The sequence below is a fragment of the Mizuhopecten yessoensis genome, unplaced genomic scaffold (genome assembly GCF_002113885.1).
Source record: "Mizuhopecten yessoensis strain PY_sf001 unplaced genomic scaffold, ASM211388v2 scaffold5965, whole genome shotgun sequence".
NCBI lineage: Eukaryota > Metazoa > Mollusca > Bivalvia > Pectinida > Pectinidae > Mizuhopecten > Mizuhopecten yessoensis.
This window is the reverse complement of record NW_018406312.1, coordinates 328,423-350,757: the sequence shown is the minus strand read 5'-3', so window position 1 is coordinate 350,757 and position 22,335 is coordinate 328,423. Positions and strand designations below refer to the sequence as shown.

The following is a 22,335-nucleotide window of genomic DNA, read 5'->3' as shown; positions in this document are numbered from 1 at the left end:
ACCCTTTTATTTGTTCAATTATGTGCATATTGCTTTTTAAATTATGAAATTGATTGCAAGCCTTTGTTGTTTGTTTTTACAATTATAATAATAACTATTATCCATATGTTGTAAAGCGCCTTAGAGTAATTTTACAAATTATATATAGGGCGCTATATAAATGTTGTATATTATTATATTATTATTATTAATGATGAAAATAATTGTCCGTTACTGAATATAACATTTGCAAATGAACCCAATAGTTTAAATATATATAAAAAATGTCGTTTATTATAAGTATTTGAAAGAGAAAAATATATTCATATATAAAAAATGGTAAAAAAAGTCACCTGTAACCTCTCGGACAATATATAACGTGCGAGCTTCCTTAAAATATTAATAGGGGAGACAATAGCTGTCCTGAATTGTGATTGGCTGGGATGCATTCGATTACGTCTTGATTGAAACTTCCAAATGAACTTTTAAATTCGGGAATTATTGAAACTCCCTTGCTCCGAAATATCAGTGTACAATAAAACGATTGGAGATAAAAGACAATCGCTATAAGAAATACTTATGTCATAATTCTGAAATTACTTGATAATATATCGATTATATTATAAAAGTTGTCTCCCTTCCTTCAAGGTATAAAAAGAAAACGTAACATCAAGTCGGTCATTTGCTCCGCAACCTAACACGTGTGAGCGTGGAGAGGGAGACGTAATGAGCTAGGCATAATTATGTTGACATTTGAGCTTTGAAAAATGAACAACATGGTGCGATCTTTCCCAAAACTTGCTGCAAATGTCTCCTCTGACATCAGCAAGAAATACGAGGTGAGAACAACATAAGTTTAATTTAATCGAAGAGATTTTGTCGTGCCGTGTTACCGATATGAATATGTAAACATTGCTGTATTTGTGTAGGTGTACCTACTGCATTACTCTTTGGGTTTTGTTTGAGGTTCCAATGGTTTTATTGACAGTTACGCACAGTGCCATCCCCTTACGGGAATGCATACAACAGGCCGAGATCAACATTCTATTTACCTACATGAAGACACACAGTGTCTATAACTTTATTAGTATTAAGTTGAATACTTTGTAAAGTTCAAACGACTGGGTTCTTACCATCATGGTCGTCATGTTGGAGGTTATATAAACAAAGTTGACAATAGTCGTCCTTGTCTTATTTCCTTGCTTGGTAGATACTGAACGCATGCCCAAGGTCTGCAAACTGACACCTGGATCAGTGTCAGGGGCCGAGTGTCAGTGGCGTAGCTAGGCATTTATTAGCTCACCCCTGGCCATGTGAGCTATGCCGTACTGCAGCGTCCTTCGTCCGTCCGACAGTTTTTTCTTTCTTTTGAACGATTTCTTCTGAAGAACTGGAGGACCTAGGGTCATGATATTTGACCAGTAGGTACCTGGGATGGAGCGCTATAAAGTTTCCTCATTAAAATGACCTTGACCTAAGTTCAAAGTCACAGGGGTCAAATATGTTAACAACTTCAAACAACAATATATTTTAAGAACCATTTGGACTAGAGTCATGATATTTGGGTATGTTATGTAGACCAGCAGTGCAAATCTTTTTCTTGATTACAGTAATAAGGTCAAAGGTCGGGGGTCTAAGGTCAACATGGGTTAAAGGCTTTAACAGTCTTCTACTCAAGTTCCATAAGGTCCAGAGTCATGATATTTGGCCAGTAGGTACCTGGGGAGAAGTGCTATAAAGTGTCCTAATTAAAATGACCTTGACCTATTTTCAAGGTCACAGGGGTTAAACAAGTTATAAACTTCAAACAACAATATCTCAAGAACCATTTGGACTAGAGTCGTGATACTTGGTTAGTTATGTAGACCAGCTGTGTGAATGTTTTCTTTATTACAGTAATGAGGTAAAAGGTCAACTTTAAGTGTAAGTCTGAAGTCAAAGGTCATTTTGTGTCAAAAGCTTTAAAATTTCAAACAACAATATCTTCAGAACCGTTTAAGAGATGTTAAAATGTCTTGTGTTCTAGTTATCAAATTTGGTCTTAAGTTACCTATATGTCCGTTTCATTTAACAAAAGAAACAGGTGAGTGATACAGGCCCTCTGGGCCTCTTGTCTACAGTAACAAACGTGCATACTCCAGTTTTCAGAGGATGGCAATTTCTAATATTTGAAAGTTAAAATGTTTTATAAAGTCACATTTCATTAGAAATATTTGACAGTTTACAATCTGTTGTAAATATATATATATTTTGGGGGGGGGGGGGGGATGGGGGAGAGAGTGCAGCATAACTGGACTGGGTTCGTCTGCTGATAGCAAACTGGCTATATGCATTTCTCTTTCTCCTATTACATCAGTATAATGTCTGCGAAAGGTCCAAGTGGAAATGTTCACTTGCTTTCAATTGATTCATCTNCAGCAGCCACCTTGGATTTTGACGGTTCATGTTTGCTATTGCTTTTTCTCAAGTACTTGGCAGATCTTTCCCAAATTTTTATTATTCTTGAAATATGTCAAATAACAAACCCACTTTAAAAGAACTATGTCAAACACAGCATGAATTTTTGATAAATATATTTACCACAAAAAGTTTCCAAGTAACTCCAGGAATTATTAAATTGGAGGATTATTGAGGGTGTAGTTAGTGATGATGATGTCATAATCTGCCTATCATTGAATTGGATTTAGGTAAGATTACATATAAAAGGAAGCCCGAAGGGTTTCTTGTCAAACGCTCAGTGACATGCTTCCGAATGTTGTGATTATTATTTTAAGTGATTTCCTTCATTGTACAAAATAATCTTGATCAGAAGGATTTTTTTCAGGTTTATCGATTCTGGCTCTTTTGTTACTTAAATATTTTGTCAAATTGGTGGCATGTTTGGAACTTTTTAGTCTGTCTGCTTTCAACATTCAGCTAAACAAAATTGAAAATTAGCCATTACTTAATTTTAAATACATTGTAAATGAGTTTTGCAGATGAAAGAAAAGTAAGCATTGCATGACATTTCTAGTTATTTCAAGAAGTCAAGAATGATTGAAACTCATTAGCATTAAGCTGTCCATGCAGAGATGTTTTAGATTTCTGACATTTTATGCTATCTTAATTTCACATCTGCATAATTTCATACACTCTTAGTTTCACATGTTAAATTTGCTAACTTACCTATATATGTATATTTGGTAGGACTTTAAATTTAGCTCTTTGTTTAGATGGAACATGTAAAAATGATGGGAAAATGCTTGCAGGTGCTTTATATAGCTATTACATGTATTAATTATCAAGATTTCACACTTAATGCATACATTTTTCACAAAATATAAGCACTTAACTTGTTTGTTTGTTGATGGGTTTCTACACTCCTTTTCATGGCCGATGCTCGTGTTCTGTCGTCTTGAGGGGGTAAGTCTCCAGCTTACCGGGCCCTTGGTGATTCAAAATGACCTTGCCCGTCCAGGTCACGCTCTAAGGTTGATCAGCTCCTTAGATGCGGATAGGCTGCCGCAGTTACATACAGCACATATACGGGAGCGTGGAACATGTCCTTTAAACAGCTTCACTGCCCTCCCATGTTTGAACAAATACATATGTTGGGGCAGAAAATTCAGTTATTTTCTTGATAGTGAAACACATGTTTTTTTCATTTTCAAGTGTTTGTTTTGCATTTTTACAGTGAGCTTGAATTTAGGAATGTTTCAAGGACCATATGTATGCATATACAGTGACTGTAGTGTTTAATTAAAAGCGAAATATTTAAGCTGTGTATATATAAAAAGAAAAAAAATTGTACTTGTAACTTGCATGATTTTATCTCATTTTAGATTTTATATTAACACTTTTATGAATTTCGACAGGCACATTAAAATCTTGTTCAATCTATGAAATAGCAGTTCCCTGTAGACAGCTAAAACCACTGGAACGTGATATTTGCCTTTATCATCAGTATCATGTGATCACACCCTTAAGTTCGTTCACGTTACTCCTGTGTGTTTCTGTAGGTGTGGTGGAGAATCCAGGTGAGTGCATGACTCTGATGTCACTCTCCAGCTCCATGATGTCACCCCCAGATGTCAAATAGGACAGTGTCCTCACATGTAGGCCCCACTCAAACTTACCATACTTTCAAACAGCTTATAACAAATCTTATATTGGAATATTACACTTTTGGCATTACTCCTTTGGCTCATGGTTTTAATTTTTAATATAAATTATCATTTATTTTCTTAATTTTCATATGGACTTTGTTCTCATTTTTTTTGGCTTGAAATTCCCTTCTTTTTCTTTTAGCATAGAAAGTTTAAACTACCAACTGCAGGCTCTCTCTGGTGAATGTTTAGTAAAACATTGATGTGTCTTTAGCTGTAACTCTGTGGAGTTTCTGACGTTGGCCTGATCTATTTGCCTGGTGGGTGATATGAGGGAGCAGAGACTTTTCGTACTAACACTGGTTGTAGTTTTAGTGTGTTGTACCCTGGTTGTAAGCTACAAACACCTGTTGCTCCTGTATCACCCTATTTCATTTGTAATTGTCTATCGATGATAACAAGCTTGAAAAAGTTGTTTAACAGATTTGACTTCACTCTTTGTTGCATGTTTTTATCAAAGAGTTGTATTTCCTTCCTCATATTATAAATAATGTCTGTGAGTGGGTTATTTCTTATCCTTGATATGCATAAACATCTCTTTTATGTTCATATCCCACTTTAACAACACTCTAATCTCTTACTCTTATGCGACCTTCAAATTCCTACTTATATCATCATATTAATACCATATTCCACTTTCTGACATACTATAGTACAATGTTATTCCTATATCATCCCTACATACCAAGTTTTTCAGATCACACTCCTTATACTTCGTGTAGTAATTTCATATTCAAATCCACCTTCTAGTTACAAGTTACTTGATATTCCAGGCCCTAACATCACATGTTTCTTATAAACATAAGACATTACTGGTAAACTTTATATTTTATGTAAAGATGTGCATGCCTCACTTAAATTCTGTCTAAAAAATGTGTAGTTATACAGCAAGGATTAATATGGATGTTATAATATAAGTGTACACCATTATCAATTCATGCCTTTTTTTCATGAATGATACTATTGCATGGAAACAGAGCGGAAAGATATTGTACAAAACCATTTATTACATGTACTATGAAGTGGCATAGCATTTCCGGAAAGAGTGAATCCTATTGCAAATTTATTCGAGCATCACAAGGTGTCAAAAAGGATCTTCCTAAGATTGTCATGCAGATCTACAACTTAATCATCTCTCTTTTTTATGAACTTTTACTACTAAAACTTATTGATGATACAATTTTTTTTATGTTTTGTTGAGTCAGATCTTTGTTATTTTTATAAAGTTATTCATCCTGGTAAAGTACAATAATACTGAATCTCTGTAGCAAAGGAGTAAGATGGCGTGGCTAATCTCTGTAGAAAAGGAGTAAGATGGCGTGGCTAATCTCGGTAGCAAAGGAGTAAGATGGCGTGGCTAAGCTCTTTAGCAAAGGAGGAGGATGGCGTGGCTAATCTCTGTAGCTAAGGAGCAAGATGGCGTGGCTAATCTCTGTAGCAGAGGAGTAAGATGGCGTGGCTAATCTCTTTAGCAAAGGAGTAAGATGGCGTAGCTAAGGAGTAAGATGGCGTGGCTAATCTCTGTCGCAAAGGAGTAGGATGGCGGGGCTAATCTCTGTAGCAAAGGAGTAAGATGGCGTGCCTAATCTCTGTAGCAAAGGAGTAGGATGGCGTGGCGAATCTCTAGCAAAGGAGTAGGATGGCGTGGCTAATCTATGTAGCTAAGGAGTAAGATGGCGTGGCTAATCTCTGTAGCAACGGAGTAAGATGGCGTGGCTAATCTCTGTAGCAGAGGAGTAAGATGGCGTGGCTAATCTCTTTAGCAAAGGAGTAAGATGGCGTAGCTAAGGAGTAAGATGGCGTGGCTAATCTCTGTAGAAAAGGAGTAAGATGGCGTGGCTAATCTCTGTCGCAAAGGAGTAGGATGGCGGGGCTAATCTCTGTAGCAAAGGAGTAAGATTGCGTGGCTAATCTCTGTAGCAAAGGAGTTGGATGGCGTGGCTAATCTCTGTAGCAAAGGAGGAAGATGGCATGGCTAATCTCTGTAGCCAAGGAGTAGGATGGCGTGGCTAATCTCTAGCAAAGGAGTAGGATGGCGTGGCTAATCTCTTTAGCAAAGGAGTAAGATGGCGTAGCTAAGGAGTAAGATGGCGTGGCTAATCTCGGTAGCAAAGGAGTAAGATGGCGTGGCTAATCTCGGTAGCAAAGGAGTAAGATGGCGTGGCTAAGCTCTTTAGCAAAGGAGGAGGATGGCGTGGCTAATCTCTGTAGCTAAGGAGCAAGATGGCGTGGCTAATCTCTGTAGCAAAGGAGTAAGATGGCGTAGCTAAGGAGTAAGATGGCGTGGCTAATCTCGGTAGCAAAGGAGTAAGATGGCGTGGCTAATCCCTGTAGCAAAGGAGTAAGATGGCGTGGCTAATCCCTGTAGCAAAGGAGTAAGATGGCGTGGCTAAGCTCTTTAGCAAAGGAGGAGGATGGCGTGGCTAATCTCTGTAGCTAAGGAGCAAGATGGCGTGGCTAATCTCTGTAGCAGAGGAGTAAGATGGCGTGGCTAATCTCTGTAGCAAAGGAGTAAGATGGCGTGGCTAATCTCTCAGAAAGCAGTTCATGCTATGTTTATGCAAATGAGTTGTATGGGGTAACACATGGAAATGATGGCTTCATTGTAAAGGCTGTCTTAATTAAGCTCCATTCTCAGTAGTTTGTTGTAAATGGTCCATGCTTTACAAATCTTTGGAGGTCAAGTTGAGTAATCAAAGGTCAAGTTGAGTAATCAAAGGTCAAGTTGAGTAATCATCAACCCTAATATGCTTCCAGTATTTTGAAAAATGTTTTGAGTAATTAACTGTAAAGTATTTGTGTTTCTGTGACAAAGACTCAAAATGACTCCATGAAGAGTAAAATTATTCACTTTTATATAACACTGATTGACTGAATTAGTTGTATAGACATGTTTGCTTCCTTATTTAGACCTTTTCTATTATCATATTGTTATTTGTTGTTTTTTTGTCTTTATATCCTCGGAGAAGAACAATTTTGTGACATAATCATTTTGTCAGTATGAGATATTTTTGTCATGCATGTTTTGTCATCATAACTATATTCTTGTCACTATTAATTAGTCATAGCTGTCTTGCTAGTATACCTTTTTTGTATGAGACAATTGCATGTAATGTATATATTGTATATATATATCTGAATGATGCCTAGTGTGTATGGAACAGCATGCTTCACTCTAGATCTTAAGTCAAGCAAGTTTTTGTTTTTAAATCGCAAGAAGGATCTGTCTGATACTGACAAGACTTTCAGAATGATTGACAAAAAAAGTTTTATGTCATTATTGTATACTGGTGAAAAAATAATAGACTGATTCAGAAACTGTTGTTGTTACTTACAGTGACAATTTTGTTAGCCGTTCGCTTCTACCTGCAGCTTATCATAGGTGTATTATTGATGGTATTAAATACTTAATTTATAGAGACGGGTTATATACATCATGTGACAGGTGTAAAATATACAACATCAGGCAGTAGAGGGAGAGAACAAGGCCACCATCTTAAGTCTCTAAAAAAACTAGTGTGGAAAGCATGGACACACAATCTGGATTTAAGGTCAGCAGGTTTGTCTAGAGTGGCGGGCGGGAGTAGAGCATGCTTGGCTTTGTAATGTGTAGTGTGATGGGTTATCTTCAATAACACATGTATATTATGTTTATGATAATCTTTATATACATATATATATACCATATTTATCCTGCAATAAGCCAAAGGGGGGCAACATCTAACCTCTGACTGAAATTATTTCAGGACAACGAGAAAGTTTTTATTGGCATGCCTTCCCTCAGTATTTATATATATTTTGGTGGGCTTGTTACCAAGCATGGGCACATCACTGGACACATACGGTATATGATATCTCCTATAATAATTGTTTTCAAAACAGTCCCAGTTATTGTGTTTAAATGTAACTTTTAAACAATAAGTGTTTTTGAGGTACTGAAATGTACATTTAAAGCTTATATAAATGGGGTTTGAATGTCTATTTATTTTGATTACTTTCAGGCATGTAAAATGTTTCTAGTCTAACTGGCCTACTTTATTTCTCTGTGAGTGTGAGAATGCATTTGACTGAACTAATTGAGATTGTAAGCTTTTAAATATATTATGTCAGTGTTGAAATGTCTAATTCAGGGGTCGCGGTGGCCAAGTGGTTAAGGCGTCTGACACTCTACTACCACTAGCCCTCCACCACTGGGTCGCGGGTTAGAGGCCTACATGGGACAGTTGCCAGGTACTGGTCGTAGGTCGGTGTTTTTTCTCCGGGATTTACGGGACGGAAAACCAAAAACAAAACAGAAAAGTCTAATTCGGTACCAGGGAAGGTCAGGTAGATACATACTTTTCTAATTCAGTACTAGGGAAGGACGGGTAGATACATCCTTTTCTAATTCAGTACCAGGGAAGGACGGGTAGATACATCCTTTTCTAATTCAGTACCAAGGAAGGTCAGGTAGATACATACTTTTCTAATTCAATACCAGGGAAGGTAAGGTAGAGACATACTTTTCTAATTCAGTTCCAGGGAAGGACTGGTAGATACATACTTTTCTAATTCAGTACCAGGGAAGGACGGGTAGATACATACTTGTCTAATTCAGTACCAGGTGAAGGTCAGGTAGATACATACTTTTCTAATTCAGTACCAGGGAAGGTCAGGTAGATACATCAATATTGTAGTTGATCATACATCTTTAGCTCACCTGCCCAAAGATGCATGGGTTTTGAAATTTGTTATTAAGGATCCTAGTGTACCAAGAAGATTCAGTGTTGTCAAACAGACATGTCTTTTCAAACCACATAGTCAAGCTAATTAGGGTGAGTCAAACCACATAGTCAAGCTAATTAGGATGAGTCGAACCACATAGTCAAGCTAATTAGGGTGAGTCAAACCACACAGTCAATCTAATTAGGGTGAGTCAAACCACATAGTCAAGCTAATTAGGATGAGTCGAACCACATAGTCAAGCTAATTAGGGTGAGTCAAACCACATAGTCAAGCTAATTAGGGTGAGTCGAGAGCATACTCTGTAGGCTCCATAGAGAGTGGCTATCCTTTGTCCAATGGAAGTCATAGTGGAGACGTACTTATTAAACGATGCATGATACAAAATAAATCCTACAGTTGCTTCCTTATCCAGGAGAAGCGTAGAAGATGGTAGTTTTGCTGTATTGGTTGTGATAATGTGATGATAAACATTGAAATTGGGACACCAATTTGTGTTATGTTCCCAGGAGGCAGTGAAGATGCTGAACACTCTCCAGAGTAATGCTCAGACCATACAGAAGATCCGTAAAGAACGGAACTCGCTTTCCCATCTCAACATCCCAAACATGGTCAAGTACGCAGAGCGGGCAGGCATATCTGTAAGTTACATTTTAGATATTCATAGCATAAATTGACATTTAAGTACCAGTTTTAGGCAAAGTACATGTCAAATGTTTTTTGTTATTTTGAAGTGTAGAGATATTCTCTGTCTTTACAGCTGGATGATATTGACAGTCTGAATGTGATACATGTCAGTGGTACAAAGGGCAAGGGGTCGACCTGTGCCTTCACCGAGAGTATTCTCCGCCAGTACGGCTACAGCACTGGCTTCTTCAGGTAAAGAAATCCTAACACATCTAGATTGTTGAACATATATATATATATATACATGTAGCTCTTTAAAATTACACTTTATTTTAAAACAGGAATATAAAAGTTTTTTATCAACTTATATAATATCATTAATCAACAGTGGTAGATTGTTAACCATTCATTGCACTGATCCTGTATGTTATTGTGATTTTTTTTCTAATTAACTGATATACATGTGCTAAATTTGATGTTTTCCTGTCTTCTAGTGGTGATATGCATGTTATGGTTATATTCAATGCAATTGTCTCTTTTTGTGTCGCCTGCAACGCGAGACAACATATAGGTATTACTTTGTTGGCGGCGTCGGTTGCGTCGTCCGAAACAAGGTTTCTGTGCGATAACTGGAGTTCCCTTGGGGTTGATTGAACTCAAACTTAGTACACATATTGCATACCAATATAGCTTGGACAAATTTGCATTTCAGAAGTTGACGTGCATTTTTGGTGGAGTAATGCCCCTTTTATTGCCAAATAAGGGCATTTTGTAGTAAATGCAAGAACTTTTTATTTCTTAACCAATTCCTTTCAAACTTTGTACGGTAATGCTAGAAGCAATACTGTTCAACATATATTACAGGTTCTTCTGTCGAGTTTCAACTTTCTGCGTTTTGGCATATCGCAATTACTCTAGCTAAAACACTTTTCTTACCAAAAGCGCTGAGCAGGCGACACATCCATTCCCGTGGAACTCTTGTTCTAGTGTGTATGTGTTATAGATTACATGTTCATTTAACATCATTTTCCATCTTCAGTTCCCCACATTTGGTAGAAGTCCGGGAGCGCTTCCGTATTAATGGTTCACCTCTCTCACGAGACAAATTTGCTCATTATTTTTGGGACGTATATCACAAGCTTGAAGCCTCAAAGGTAAGCTATTGCATCAGTTTTAAATCATGTTTAGGGGGTTCTTGTTACGTGATCTAATTAAGAGTCTCTGTTGAAAATTATATTTGTGAAACAAGTTAAAATCTGATTTTTGGATGCTGATTTCAAACATAGCTAGTTTTATAAATTTCAAATGAAACAGAAATAAAAATTAAATTCGGCCTAAAATGTTTAGCACAATTACTATAGAAAACACCTCCAATGCCATGATGTTGTTCAGAGCTAAGATGACATCACTAACAAAGCCAGGTCTGTCTGATCAGAGTTTTCATCAACAATCTACCTCTGTATTACAGCACCAACATAACGGTGCCATGCCGGCTTACTTTGCCTTCTGTACTATCATGGCGTTTCACGTGTTCCTGCAAGAGAAGATTGACGTGGCCATTGTGGAGGTCGGTATTGGGGGCCAGTACGACAGTACTAACCTCATACGCAAACCTGTGGTGTGTGGAGTAGCCTCCCTTGGGCTAGATCACACATCAATACTGGGAAACACCATTGAAAAGATAGCCTGGCACAAGTCCGGAATTTTCAAGGTCAGTAGTCTACATGTCTACCTTCAATTTCGTGATAAGCTACATTGTAATTGTTTTTTTAGATCACCTGGTAAAAAGTATGAGCTTGTTTTATTGATCTTTCACATTGATCTAAGTGACCAGGGTCAATTATTTAAAAAAACTATGACATTTAAAATTTATAAACACTCAACATTTTCTATCAGGTGAGTGGTATAGGCCTCTGGGTTCCTGACTTAAGTTTGTTTTTGTTCAGTTTAACCAAATATCCTGGATTTAATTTCATAGACACATTTAAAAATAAGTGCCAAATGTGTTTTGAGTGATTAAAGTGTCATAGTTTTATGACTTAATGATATATTGTATTGTACACACTTATTTACCAATATTTCTGTTCCATAGTCGGGAGTGCCAGCGTTCACCGCGCCACAAGTGTCTCCAGCCTTACAGGTTATCAGAGAGAGGGCAGAGGAGATAGGGGTAAGTGGTCCTCGTCTAATACTTGGGAGACGGATGCGGAAGATTGTGGTATGTTTCCTTGATCTCATGCTAAACAAGAGGGCATGGGAAATAGGGCTAAGTGTTCCTATTCTACAGATACTTATAGTGAGGGCACAGATGATAGGGTATGTGTTCTGGATCTAACGTTTAATCAGAGGGCACAGATGATAGGGTATGTGTTCTGGATCTAATGTTGAATCAGAGGGCACAGATGATAGGGTATGTGTTCTGGACCTAATGTTCAATCAGAGGGCACAGATGATGGGGTATGTGTTCTGGATCTAACGGTTAATCAGAGGGCAGAGATGATCATTGTGTTCTGGACCTAATGTTCAATCAGAGGGCACATATGATAGGGGTTGTGTTCTGGATCTAATGTTTAATCAGAGGGCACAGATGATCATTGTGTTCTGGATCTAATGTTTAATCAGAGGGCACAGATGATAGGGTGTGTGTTCTGGATCTAACGTTTAATCAGAGGGCACTGATGATAGGGTGTGTGTTCTGGACCTAATGTTCAATCAGAGGGCACATGATAGGGTATGTGTTCTGGATCTAATGTTCAATCAGAGGGCACAGATGATAGGGTATGTGTTCTGGATCTAATGTTCAATCAGAGGGCACAGATGATAGGGTATATGTTCTGGATCTAACACACAGAAAATGGAGGTTAATGTCCTTGATTTTTATGTTCTCTGATTGATGGCACAGGGGTAAGTGTTCCTGAAAGTAAACAACAGTAATTCTCAGTCTACGTTCTTAAAGCTTTCTGTTCCATGTCTAGTTATCTATGATTAATTTAAAAAGATTAACATTTGATACTGGAAAAAACTAACATTTAATACTTGAACCAAAATCCAAAAGTTAATTTCAAATGAAGAAGTTTATCTTATTTTAATTCTTTACAGAGTCCGCTTCACAAGGTTTTGCCGTTGCAAGATTTGAATTTCCAGGGTAGAAAACTAGAAATCGGTATTGAAGGGTCCATGCAAATGGTGAATGCAGCTCTAGCCATGCAGCTTTCTAAAACCTGGATAGAAAACAGAGAAAGGAACGCCCGGATAGAGGATACAGGAGGTAATAACTGGGCAGGGCAAGTAATAACTGGATAGGGGAAGTAATAGCTGAAGAGAGGATAGAGGAGGTAATAGCTGGATAGGGGAAGTAATAACTGGATAGGGGAGGTAATAGCTGGATAGGGGAGGTAATATCTGGATAGGGGAGGTAATATCTGGATAGGGGAGGTAATAGCTAAAAAGAGAGGATAGGGGAGGTAAAAGCTAAAGAGAGGATAGGGGAGGTAATAGCTAAAGAGAGGATAGGGGAGGTAATAGCTAAAGAGAGGATAGAGGAGATAATAGCTGAAGAGAGGATAGGGGAGGTAATAGCTGAAGAGAGGTAATGGGAGGTAATAGCTGGATAGGTGAGGTAATAGCTGGATAGGGGAGGTAATAGCTGGATAGGGGAGGTAATAGCTGGATAGGGGAGGTAACAGCTGGAGGTAATAGCTGGATAGGGGAGGTAATAGCTGGATAGGGGAGGTAATAGCTTAAGGGAGGATAGGGGAGGTAATAGCTTAAGGGAGGATAGTGGAGGTAGTAGCTGAAGAGAGGATAGGGGAGATAATAGCTGAAGAGAGGATAGGGGAGGTAATAGCTGAAAGAAAGGATAGAGGAGAGGGGAGGTAATAGCTGGATAGAGGATAGGGGAGGTAATAGCTGGATAGAGGGTAGGAGAGGAAATAGCTGGATAGAGGAGAGGGGAGGTAATAGCTGTAGAGAGGATAGGGGAGGTAATAGCTGTAGAGAGGATAGGGGAGGTAATAGCTGGATAGAGGATAGGGGAGGTAATAGCTGGATAGAGGGTAGGAGAGGAAATAGCTGGATAGAGGAGAGGGGAGGTAATAGCTGTAGAGAGGATAGGGGAGGTAATAGCTGGATAGAGGAGAGGGAGGTGACGGAATAGAGGTTTTGGGAGCTAATGACTGGTAGGGGATAGGAGAAATAATACTGAACAAGGGGTAGTAATAACAGTACAACAATAGATGAGGTAATAACTGATGAAATAGCAGTTGTCCAGACAATTATTTTTGTTTGTGTGCTGTTTATGTATTCACATGATCTGAGACAGGAACTTTTTGTTTAGAAATGGAGAATGGAGTCCAATCCTCTATCCCCAATGCCAAAGAAAGCAGCCCATGCATACCTGAGTGTGAGCCGTTCGCTGTGACTGAGAACATGCATCAAGGTAAGTAACGTGTGTATGGATGATATATATCAAAACCCAGGGATGTGACCCAAGATGTGACATACTGATAGTATTAATCACCTTTTCTATACAACACTCATTGATTAGTTTTGAAAAGAGTAAAATGCAATGCAAACGGTTCACATCTATATTTTGTACTATTTGAGGTTTGACTGGATTTCTATCGCATTGTTACAAACAAATACAGGTCTATGTATCCCTCTTTACCTTTCCAGGACTAGCCATGTGTAGCTGGGCTGGTCGAAATCAGTCTATCAAGAAACAGCGGCTGACTTATTACCTGGATGGAGCCCACACCTTTGAGAGTATACAGGTATGACCCTTGTGATGAAGATTACGTGTATCTTTGATACAATGATGCATGTTTGAATTTGTAATGGTTTTACAGGTACTTTATCCAGCTGTATGTATAGCCACTAAAGTGAGTTTTTTGTTTTTTGTTCCAGCAATGTGTTGAATGGTTCAAGACTGCATCAGCAAAGGAGGCCAAGACTATCAGGTAGTGCTTTTTCTTTACAGTCAAATGAACCAGGCAGAGACATTATGAAGATATTTGGAGTTAAATGATTGATACCTGCAACTTAGGAGAGAAAAGTATGAGCAGGAGTCCGATCTTGTATTCACTATGAAGTTATTATCATCAACAACATCTTATTGGATATACATTTATAGAACTCATGTGAACCTGAAAATAATGTCAAAGATTATCTTATTCGTAACTTTAGAACATATTAAACTTCTGTATATATATGATATCAATTTATCTAAAGTTATTTCAACTTATATTTATCACTCTTGTTGAACCATATGTTAACGCGCGGTGTCTTAATATGAGAGGAAACCGGAGTACCTGGAGAAAACCCATGTGGTCGGGCAGATTACGCAATACTTTCCACGTCCGATCGGGGAATCAAACTCCGACCGTCTTGGTGAAAAGCAAGTGCCCCATCCGACCCCCCCTTCTGTATCTTCACAACCTTAGCTCTCTGATTAAAATGTGGAAGAACATTAGAACTATAATATGTGTTTTAACTTGCCTTGTAGGGGAAAGGTTGTCAAGGTCATTGTATTTAACACAACAGGAGACCGAGATCCATCGGTCCTGATAGCTCCTCTCACGGTAAGTACCCTCACTTCTACAATTACTTAATACAAATGTGGATTTACTCTGATGATATAACCATGAAACTTAAAGTCAGAAGAGGTGATGATGATAAGCGAAATCTAAAACAGAGAATCTAATTAGTTCATCAGGTACAGACACATCTTGCTAACCCAAACACTGTTCCTGGCGCCGGTAATGAATTTCAAGATATCCATGACCTGCATGTTTTTGTTTAATTTTCTTCCTTTAAATTTCATGCTCCCAATTTTTATTTAAAATCATCATTTTAAGAGTATGAGCACTACTTATAACCTAGACATGTGTTTGTCAAGAATGATGAAAGTGTCTTGTCAAACAACTGAATGTTGCCATGTGTAACCAATTGGTCATCAAGAAGTGTCCGAAGTTTGACCAACAATTCTGTGGTTACATTTGGTGTCGAGACAAAATTAATGGACTGGAGAGAAATTTAAAGCCACATAGCATCATGCAAAAAATAACGTGCAGTTAATAAGTGCTGATTTCATACCACCATATTTATTTCAGGATTGTCAGTTTGACTTGGTTGCCTTCTGCCCGAACATTGCTTTTAGTAACCGCAACACTTTAGGTACGTATACAACAAGCGTCTGTTTAACCCAATTGTAACTTTAACTGTGATTTGACTTTTTAACAGTTTTATCCCTTTTTAACAGTTTTATCCCTTTTTAACAGTTTTATCCCTTAGTAACTCCTTTCACAGCAATAATGTTTAACCCCCATAACTGTAGTTATGTTAAATCCATAAAACAGCAATAATGTTTAACCCACATAACTGTAGTTATGTTAAATCCATAAAACAGCAATAATGTTTAACCCCTATAACTGTAGTTATGTTAAATCCCAAAAACAGTAATAATGTTTAACCCCCATAACTGTAGTTATGTTAGATCCCTAAAACAGCAATAATGTTTATCCCCCATAACTGTAGTTATGTTAACTCCCTAAAACAGCAATAATGTTTATCCCCCATAACTGTAGTTATGTTAAATCTCTATAACAGCAATAATGTTTAACCCCGATAACTGTAGTTATGTTAAATCCATAAAACAGCAATAATGTTTAACCCACATAACTGTAGTTATGTTAAATCCCTAAAGCAGCAATAATGTTTAACCCCCATATCTGTAGTTATGTTAAATCCCTAAAACCCTAATAATGTTTAACCCCCATAACTGTATTTATGTTAAATCCCTAAAACAGCTATTATGTTTAACCCCCATAACTGTGGTTATGTTAAATCCCTAAAACAGTAATAATGTTTACCCCCCATAACTGTAGTTATGTTAACTCCCTAAAACAGCAATAATGTTTAACCCCCATAACTGTAGTTATGTTAAATCTCTATAACAGCAATAATGTTTAACCCCCATAACTGTAGTTATGTTAAATCCCTAAAACAGCAATAATGTTTAACCCCCATAACTGTAGTTATGTTAAATCCCTAAAACAGCAATTATGTTTAACCCTAGCTCATAACTGGTTTAGTAAAGCTTATAACTGTGGTTGACTCTAGCTTATAACTGTGGTTGAGTACATGCCTTTAAACTCTATAACATTTTAATCCCTAGACAACTCCTGTTGATTTAGTAACATTTAACCGCTGTACCTGCTGTTATGTTAAACCCCTATTATTAGCTCACCTGGTCTGAAGGACCAAGGTGAGCTTATGCTATACCGTGGCGTCTGTTGTCCGTATGTACGTCAACAGTTTCTTCAAACGACTTCTTCTTCTTAACGACTGATTGGAATTTAACTAAATTTGAATGGAAGCATCCCTATGTAGTAAATGATTCAAAATTGTACAAATGGTGGGGCTGCGGGGCGGGATCAAAAGGGGTCAATTTGGCTATATTGCTATAAACGACTTCTTCTCTAGAACTATAAACTGGATATCAATCATATTTGGTTGAAAGCAAACATGGGAGGTGGGGATTCAAAATTGTACAAATTGAGGGACGGGGCCAAAAAGGTTTTATTGGCTATATTGGTTTCAGCGACCTCTTCTCAGGAACTAAACTATGGATATATATCTTATTTGATTGAAAGCATTCATGGGAGGTGGGGATTCAAAATTTTACAAAAGGAGGGGATGAGGGGCGGGGCCAAAAAGTGTAATTTGGCTATGTATTGCTTTAAGTGACTTATTCTCTCAAACTAAGCGATAGGTATCAACCATATTTGACTGGTAGCATCCCTAGGTGGTGACGATTTAAAATTGTATAAATGGTTGGGCTGACCCCTTATTGAATTTAAAGAAATTCCCTTTAGTGGGGTCAGTAGCAAGTAACAAGATGGTTCACCTTAGTGACATACTCCCTTTTGCTAGTGGGGGCATTAAAACATATGACCTCTTCTAGTGTACAATATATTTACTTAGAAATCTGTCAGAAAATTTCTTAAGAATTATTTTAACTCATATGTTTTCACTTTTTTCACTTCACTGTGATATAAAACACATGAAAAATCATATCTAAATTTTCAGGCATAAATTTCTTTTGTAGTAGTATTCTTTCTTTTTCTACCCATTACACTACGTGTTTGTTACTAGCTATATTACAGAAGCAACTGCCAGTTATTTGAATCAAAGATAAATATTTACCAGTTTATCATTTAATATCACTGATAATTACATAGTGGTAGACCAAAGACGAAGTTTGGTACAGAGGGGATAGTTGTAAAAGTATTAACTTGATGTTATGACAAGAAATGAAATCTAAATAAAACGAGAACATGCACTAGACATATGTTGTGACTTTTGGTAGGAAAGCGTGGAGGTAAGATAAACGCTTTCTGTTCTGCTTTCCCACCCTACCTCATAGACACCTACATTGTGTATATTATAGCTAGCTGCTTTCCCACCCTACCTCATAGACACCTACTTTGTATATATTATAGCTAGCTATGCAGATCAAACTATTCATTCTCAATTAAGTTACATCTTGACTCCACTCCCAACTCCATCTCCACTCAAAACTCCATCCCCACTCCCAACTCCATCTCCACTCCCAACTCCACTCCCAACTACATCCCCACTCCCAACTCCATCTCCACTCCACTCCCAACTACATCTCCACTCCCAACTTCATATCTACTCCCAACTCCATCTCCACTCCCAACTCCACTCCCAACTCCATCTCCACTCTAAACTCCATCCTCACTCCAAACTCCATCTCCACTCTAAACCCCATCCCCACTCCCAACTCCATCTCCAATTCCACTCTAAACTTCATATCCACTCCCAACTCCATCTCCACTCCCAACTCCATCTCCACTCCCAACTCCATCTCCACTCCCAACTCCATCCCAACTCCATCTCCACTCCCATCTCCACTCCCAACTACATCTCCATTCTAAACTCCATCTCCACTCTAAACTCCATATCCACTCCCAACTCCATATCCACTCCCAACTCCATCTCCACTCTTAACTCCACTACCAACTACATCTCCACTCCCAACTACATCACCACTCCCAACTACATCTCCACTCCCAACTCCACTACCAACTATATCTCCACTCCCAACTACATCTCCACTCCCAACTACATCTCCACTCCCAACTACATCTCCACTCTAAACTCCATCTCCACTCTAAACTCCATCTCCACTCTAAACTCCATCTCCACTCTAAACTCCATCTCCACTCCCAACTACATCTTCACTCCCAACTCCACTCCCAACTCAATCTCCACTCTAAACTCCATCTCCACTTCCAACTCTGACTTAAGATCAAATAAGGAGCACATATCATGATCTATCATCACTAACCTTGGACAACTCCTGTACTTAGACATCAATGCCAAGTAATACAAATATCCAAATATTCACCTTGGACTGTGTTGGATGTTTCCAAATATTATGAAGAACTCCTCTTTAGCTAAATATTTCAATAGTACAAAAATCTAGCCATACAGAAACATTTCCTATACTTGAAATATAGTGTCTGTGATCCAACACTGTATACCAGAAAATTGTGGCCTTGTGAAAATCAATATATGTACAGTTAATTTCACCCTCACAGTGAAATAGGTGTGTCTAGTAAGGTGAAAGCTTAAATTTGCTGCCAAGGTGACTTTCCTGGTACACAGTAATACCACTGAGCAGGTAGTGCTAGAAAGAAAAGCATGTGGTACCATGGTAGTGTCAGTACTCATATTGTGTCGTTTATCTCTTCTGTCTCAAATTAAATGTCCACAGAGCTCATAGCTTGGTTCAAGATCTAGCAATCAAACAGCCAAACTGTTTTCTGTACCAGAACAAATCTTTCTTCTCAAAATGAATGCATATAGTATACTGAAAGTGTTGTTAGCTTGACAGAAAAAAATGGAAATTTAAGATTGTCCTGGTGACCTCTGATCGACAGAGATATTAACACATTCATATGAATAACAGATTACAAAGATGAAATGCTAATTTGTCAAAAGTTTGAAGTATGGGTAAAGAAAAAACAGAATTAAGGATAAAATGCCATTTTATCAAAAGTTCAAAGTTTGGGTAAAAAAAGCAGACTACAAAACATAAAACGCCATTTTGTCAAAAGTTCACAATTTGGGTACTCTGACTATCTGTGTTTGTGATGTGTACAGCTGGGAGCTTTTTCAAAGTGTTCCAGCCTGACTTCCCAGCCTGATATTTTAAAAGGTTCAAGCCTTGGTGGTGGTATCTCCTGCAGGTTTACCATACTTATTTGTACTCTTAATTCACTGTACCACATAAACTAATGCAATGTAACGTGTGAAGCTATTTATCTAAAACTTTTTGCATGGCCTTTCCAGCACAGTTAATGAAACTGAGTAATCTTACATGTAAACCTATGTTCCCCGAAACATGAGTGATTTTCAGTGAAAGTTTATTTGTGTTTATTTTGTGTTTGTAGATCTCACCAACAACACAGTCACCACAGAAAGCCAGCACGCCAGGTGTCTCCTGAACAAGGAATTTTGGATCAAAGTACACCAGTCCAGGACAGCTGGGGCCGAATTTTCAGATGATGTCCCCAGCGGCACTTCTAAACGGACTCTTCAAAATGGCAATGCAAACGGACAAACAAATGGGTCAAACAAAAGGTTAAAAGTGGACCACAATGATGATGACATATCGCAAACAGAAGATCAAAAGTCTTTAAAATCGTCAAATGGTGTTTCATTAGATCTTGGCAATGGCGAATCAAAATCTGTGATAAATGGAGAATCTGAAGATCCATTATTTCATAATATATCCTGTGAACAAGCTACCTGTGATAGCCGCTCAATACATTCACACGACACTGATGTCATTTCCCAAGTATTTCCGTCCATTTTTGATGCACTTAAGTGGGCCACTCAAGGTCGTGACCAGCTAGTTAATGACGACATTAAACTTGACTTAAATGACATTCCTGAAGATCTTCGGGATCCTGCCCATATACAAGTCTTGGTCACAGGAAGTCTTCATCTTGTGGGTGGGGTGCTAAGGGCTGTTGGTCCTGACTACAACTCGTAATTTGTCGTGATACAATGTACAAGGTTGTCAGGGCCACCCGGCCTGAATTTGTCGTGATACAATGTACAAGGTTGTCAGGGCCACCGGGCCTGATCATACTAGTATCTGTGGCAAGAAGTGTAATACAGTGTTAAATACTGGCTGTGGAGCTCCACTACATTTGCTAGGGTGTCCTCGGTAGGAAGTATTATACGAGGTTGTTAGGTCTGGTCGGACTGACCACTGACCACAGTGCCTAGTGTAATACTGTCGAGTCTGTACAATTTGATAGTTCAGACTGATGAGGTGTTAGTGCTACAATCAGACAATTATTGTAATTACAGCTTTAAGTTTCTTACATATCAGTATAGGACAGGTATTATATTGGTTTGGGAGAGAGGAACTTTTGAACACTCTATTCAAGGGTGTTTCCCCCTCTCTCTGATATTTTCTGTATGTTATAATCATATTGGCTTGTCGATTAAAATATTAGTTAAGTGTTTTTATTTTTATGCAAGTACCAGTATAAGAGTGCAGCATAATTTGTTGTTTTTTTAAGCAAAATCAAACATTGTTATTGTCAAAATGGTTAAAAATGTTCTTCTATCAGTAGAACCTTAATGATACATGAATGGTCGAAGCTTGCGTAGTGATGTGAAGGGGAGACAACTCGCGATACACAGCAGTGTATGCTAGTCCAGTTACATACAGCAAAACTTTGTTTAGTTTGTCTAGTAGAACAGACTACATGTATTTTGCAATTCAAAAGGGAAAACTTGCTGAAATCCTGTATAGCAGGACAACCGAACTGCTGGTGGCTGGATAGCAGGACAACCGGACTGCTGGTGGCTGGATAGCAGGACAACCGGACCGCTGGTGGCTGGATAGTGGAACAACCGGACTGCTGGGGGCTGGATAGTGGGACAACCGGACTGCTGGTGGCTGGATAGTGGGACAACTGGACAGCTGGTGGCTGGATAGTGGGACAACCAGACTGCTGGTGACGGATAGCAGGACTACCAGACTGCTGGTGGCTGGATAGCAGGACAACCGGACTGCTGGGGGCTGGATAGTGGGACAACCGGACTGCTGGTGGCTGGATAGAGGAACAACCGGACTGCTGGTGGCTGGATAGGGGGACAACTGGACAGCTGGGGGCTGGATAGGGGGACAACCAGACTGCTGGTGACGGATAGGGGGACAACCAGACTGCTGGTGGCGGATAGCAGGACTACCAGACTGCTGGGGGCTGGATAGCAGGACAACCGGACTGCGGGTGGCTGGATAGCAGGACAACCGGACCGCTGGTGGCTGGATAGTGGGACAACCAGACTGCTGGTGACGGATAGTGGGACAACCAGACTGCTGGTGACGGATAGCAGGACCAGGTCAACCAGGCTAGTGGTGAGACAACTAACTGGTGATGACTGGACTGATAGAGCAACTGCATGTTATAGCCCTGTCTCAGTATAAAACATAGAGAGCTGTTATTTTGTTGTTAAAATGCCAAAAAATGCAAATTCTTTATTTTGTACACCATAGAATTGTTATTATTGTACATACATCTATTAGTATGGTTAATGTGAGGGATACCACAATACATGAAATGGGTTTTTTTTTTTAAATTTTCTTCCTGGGTGCCTTATATGGAAAATATAACCGAGTGTGTGTGCTTGTCTCACAAAGTTTCTTGTTGCAATGAACAGTGTACTTGTCTAAAAATGCATATGATAGTTTATTTGTGATTGTATTTGACATATATATTTTTTCTCTGCTTTGAAGTACTGGGGGGGGGGG

The 22,335-nt window shown here is 38.6% G+C and overlaps 1 protein-coding gene across 3 annotated transcripts; it reads left to right on the top strand.

Moving 5' to 3' along the window:
- Positions 1-650: 650 nt before the first annotated feature.
- On the top strand, positions 651-22,024 carry LOC110451339 (folylpolyglutamate synthase, mitochondrial-like). Of its 3 annotated transcripts, XM_021499285.1 has the most exons (15): positions 651-818; positions 3,978-3,995; positions 9,356-9,487; positions 9,607-9,725; positions 10,513-10,627; positions 10,942-11,184; positions 11,566-11,643; positions 12,573-12,741; positions 13,810-13,911; positions 14,148-14,245; positions 14,379-14,431; positions 14,977-15,052; positions 15,584-15,647; positions 17,842-17,853; positions 19,955-22,024. In XM_021499285.1, the coding sequence occupies exons 1-15, from the start codon at positions 747-749 to the stop codon at positions 20,557-20,559; spliced, it is 1,956 nt and encodes a 651-aa protein (XP_021354960.1). In that variant the 5' UTR covers positions 651-746; the 3' UTR covers positions 20,560-22,024. The 3 variants fall into 3 exon arrangements, with proteins under 3 accessions (XP_021354960.1, XP_021354962.1, XP_021354961.1); XM_021499287.1 differs by lacking the exon at positions 3,978-3,995; XM_021499286.1 differs by lacking the exon at positions 17,842-17,853.
- The last annotated feature ends 311 nt before the right edge of the window (positions 22,025-22,335 follow it).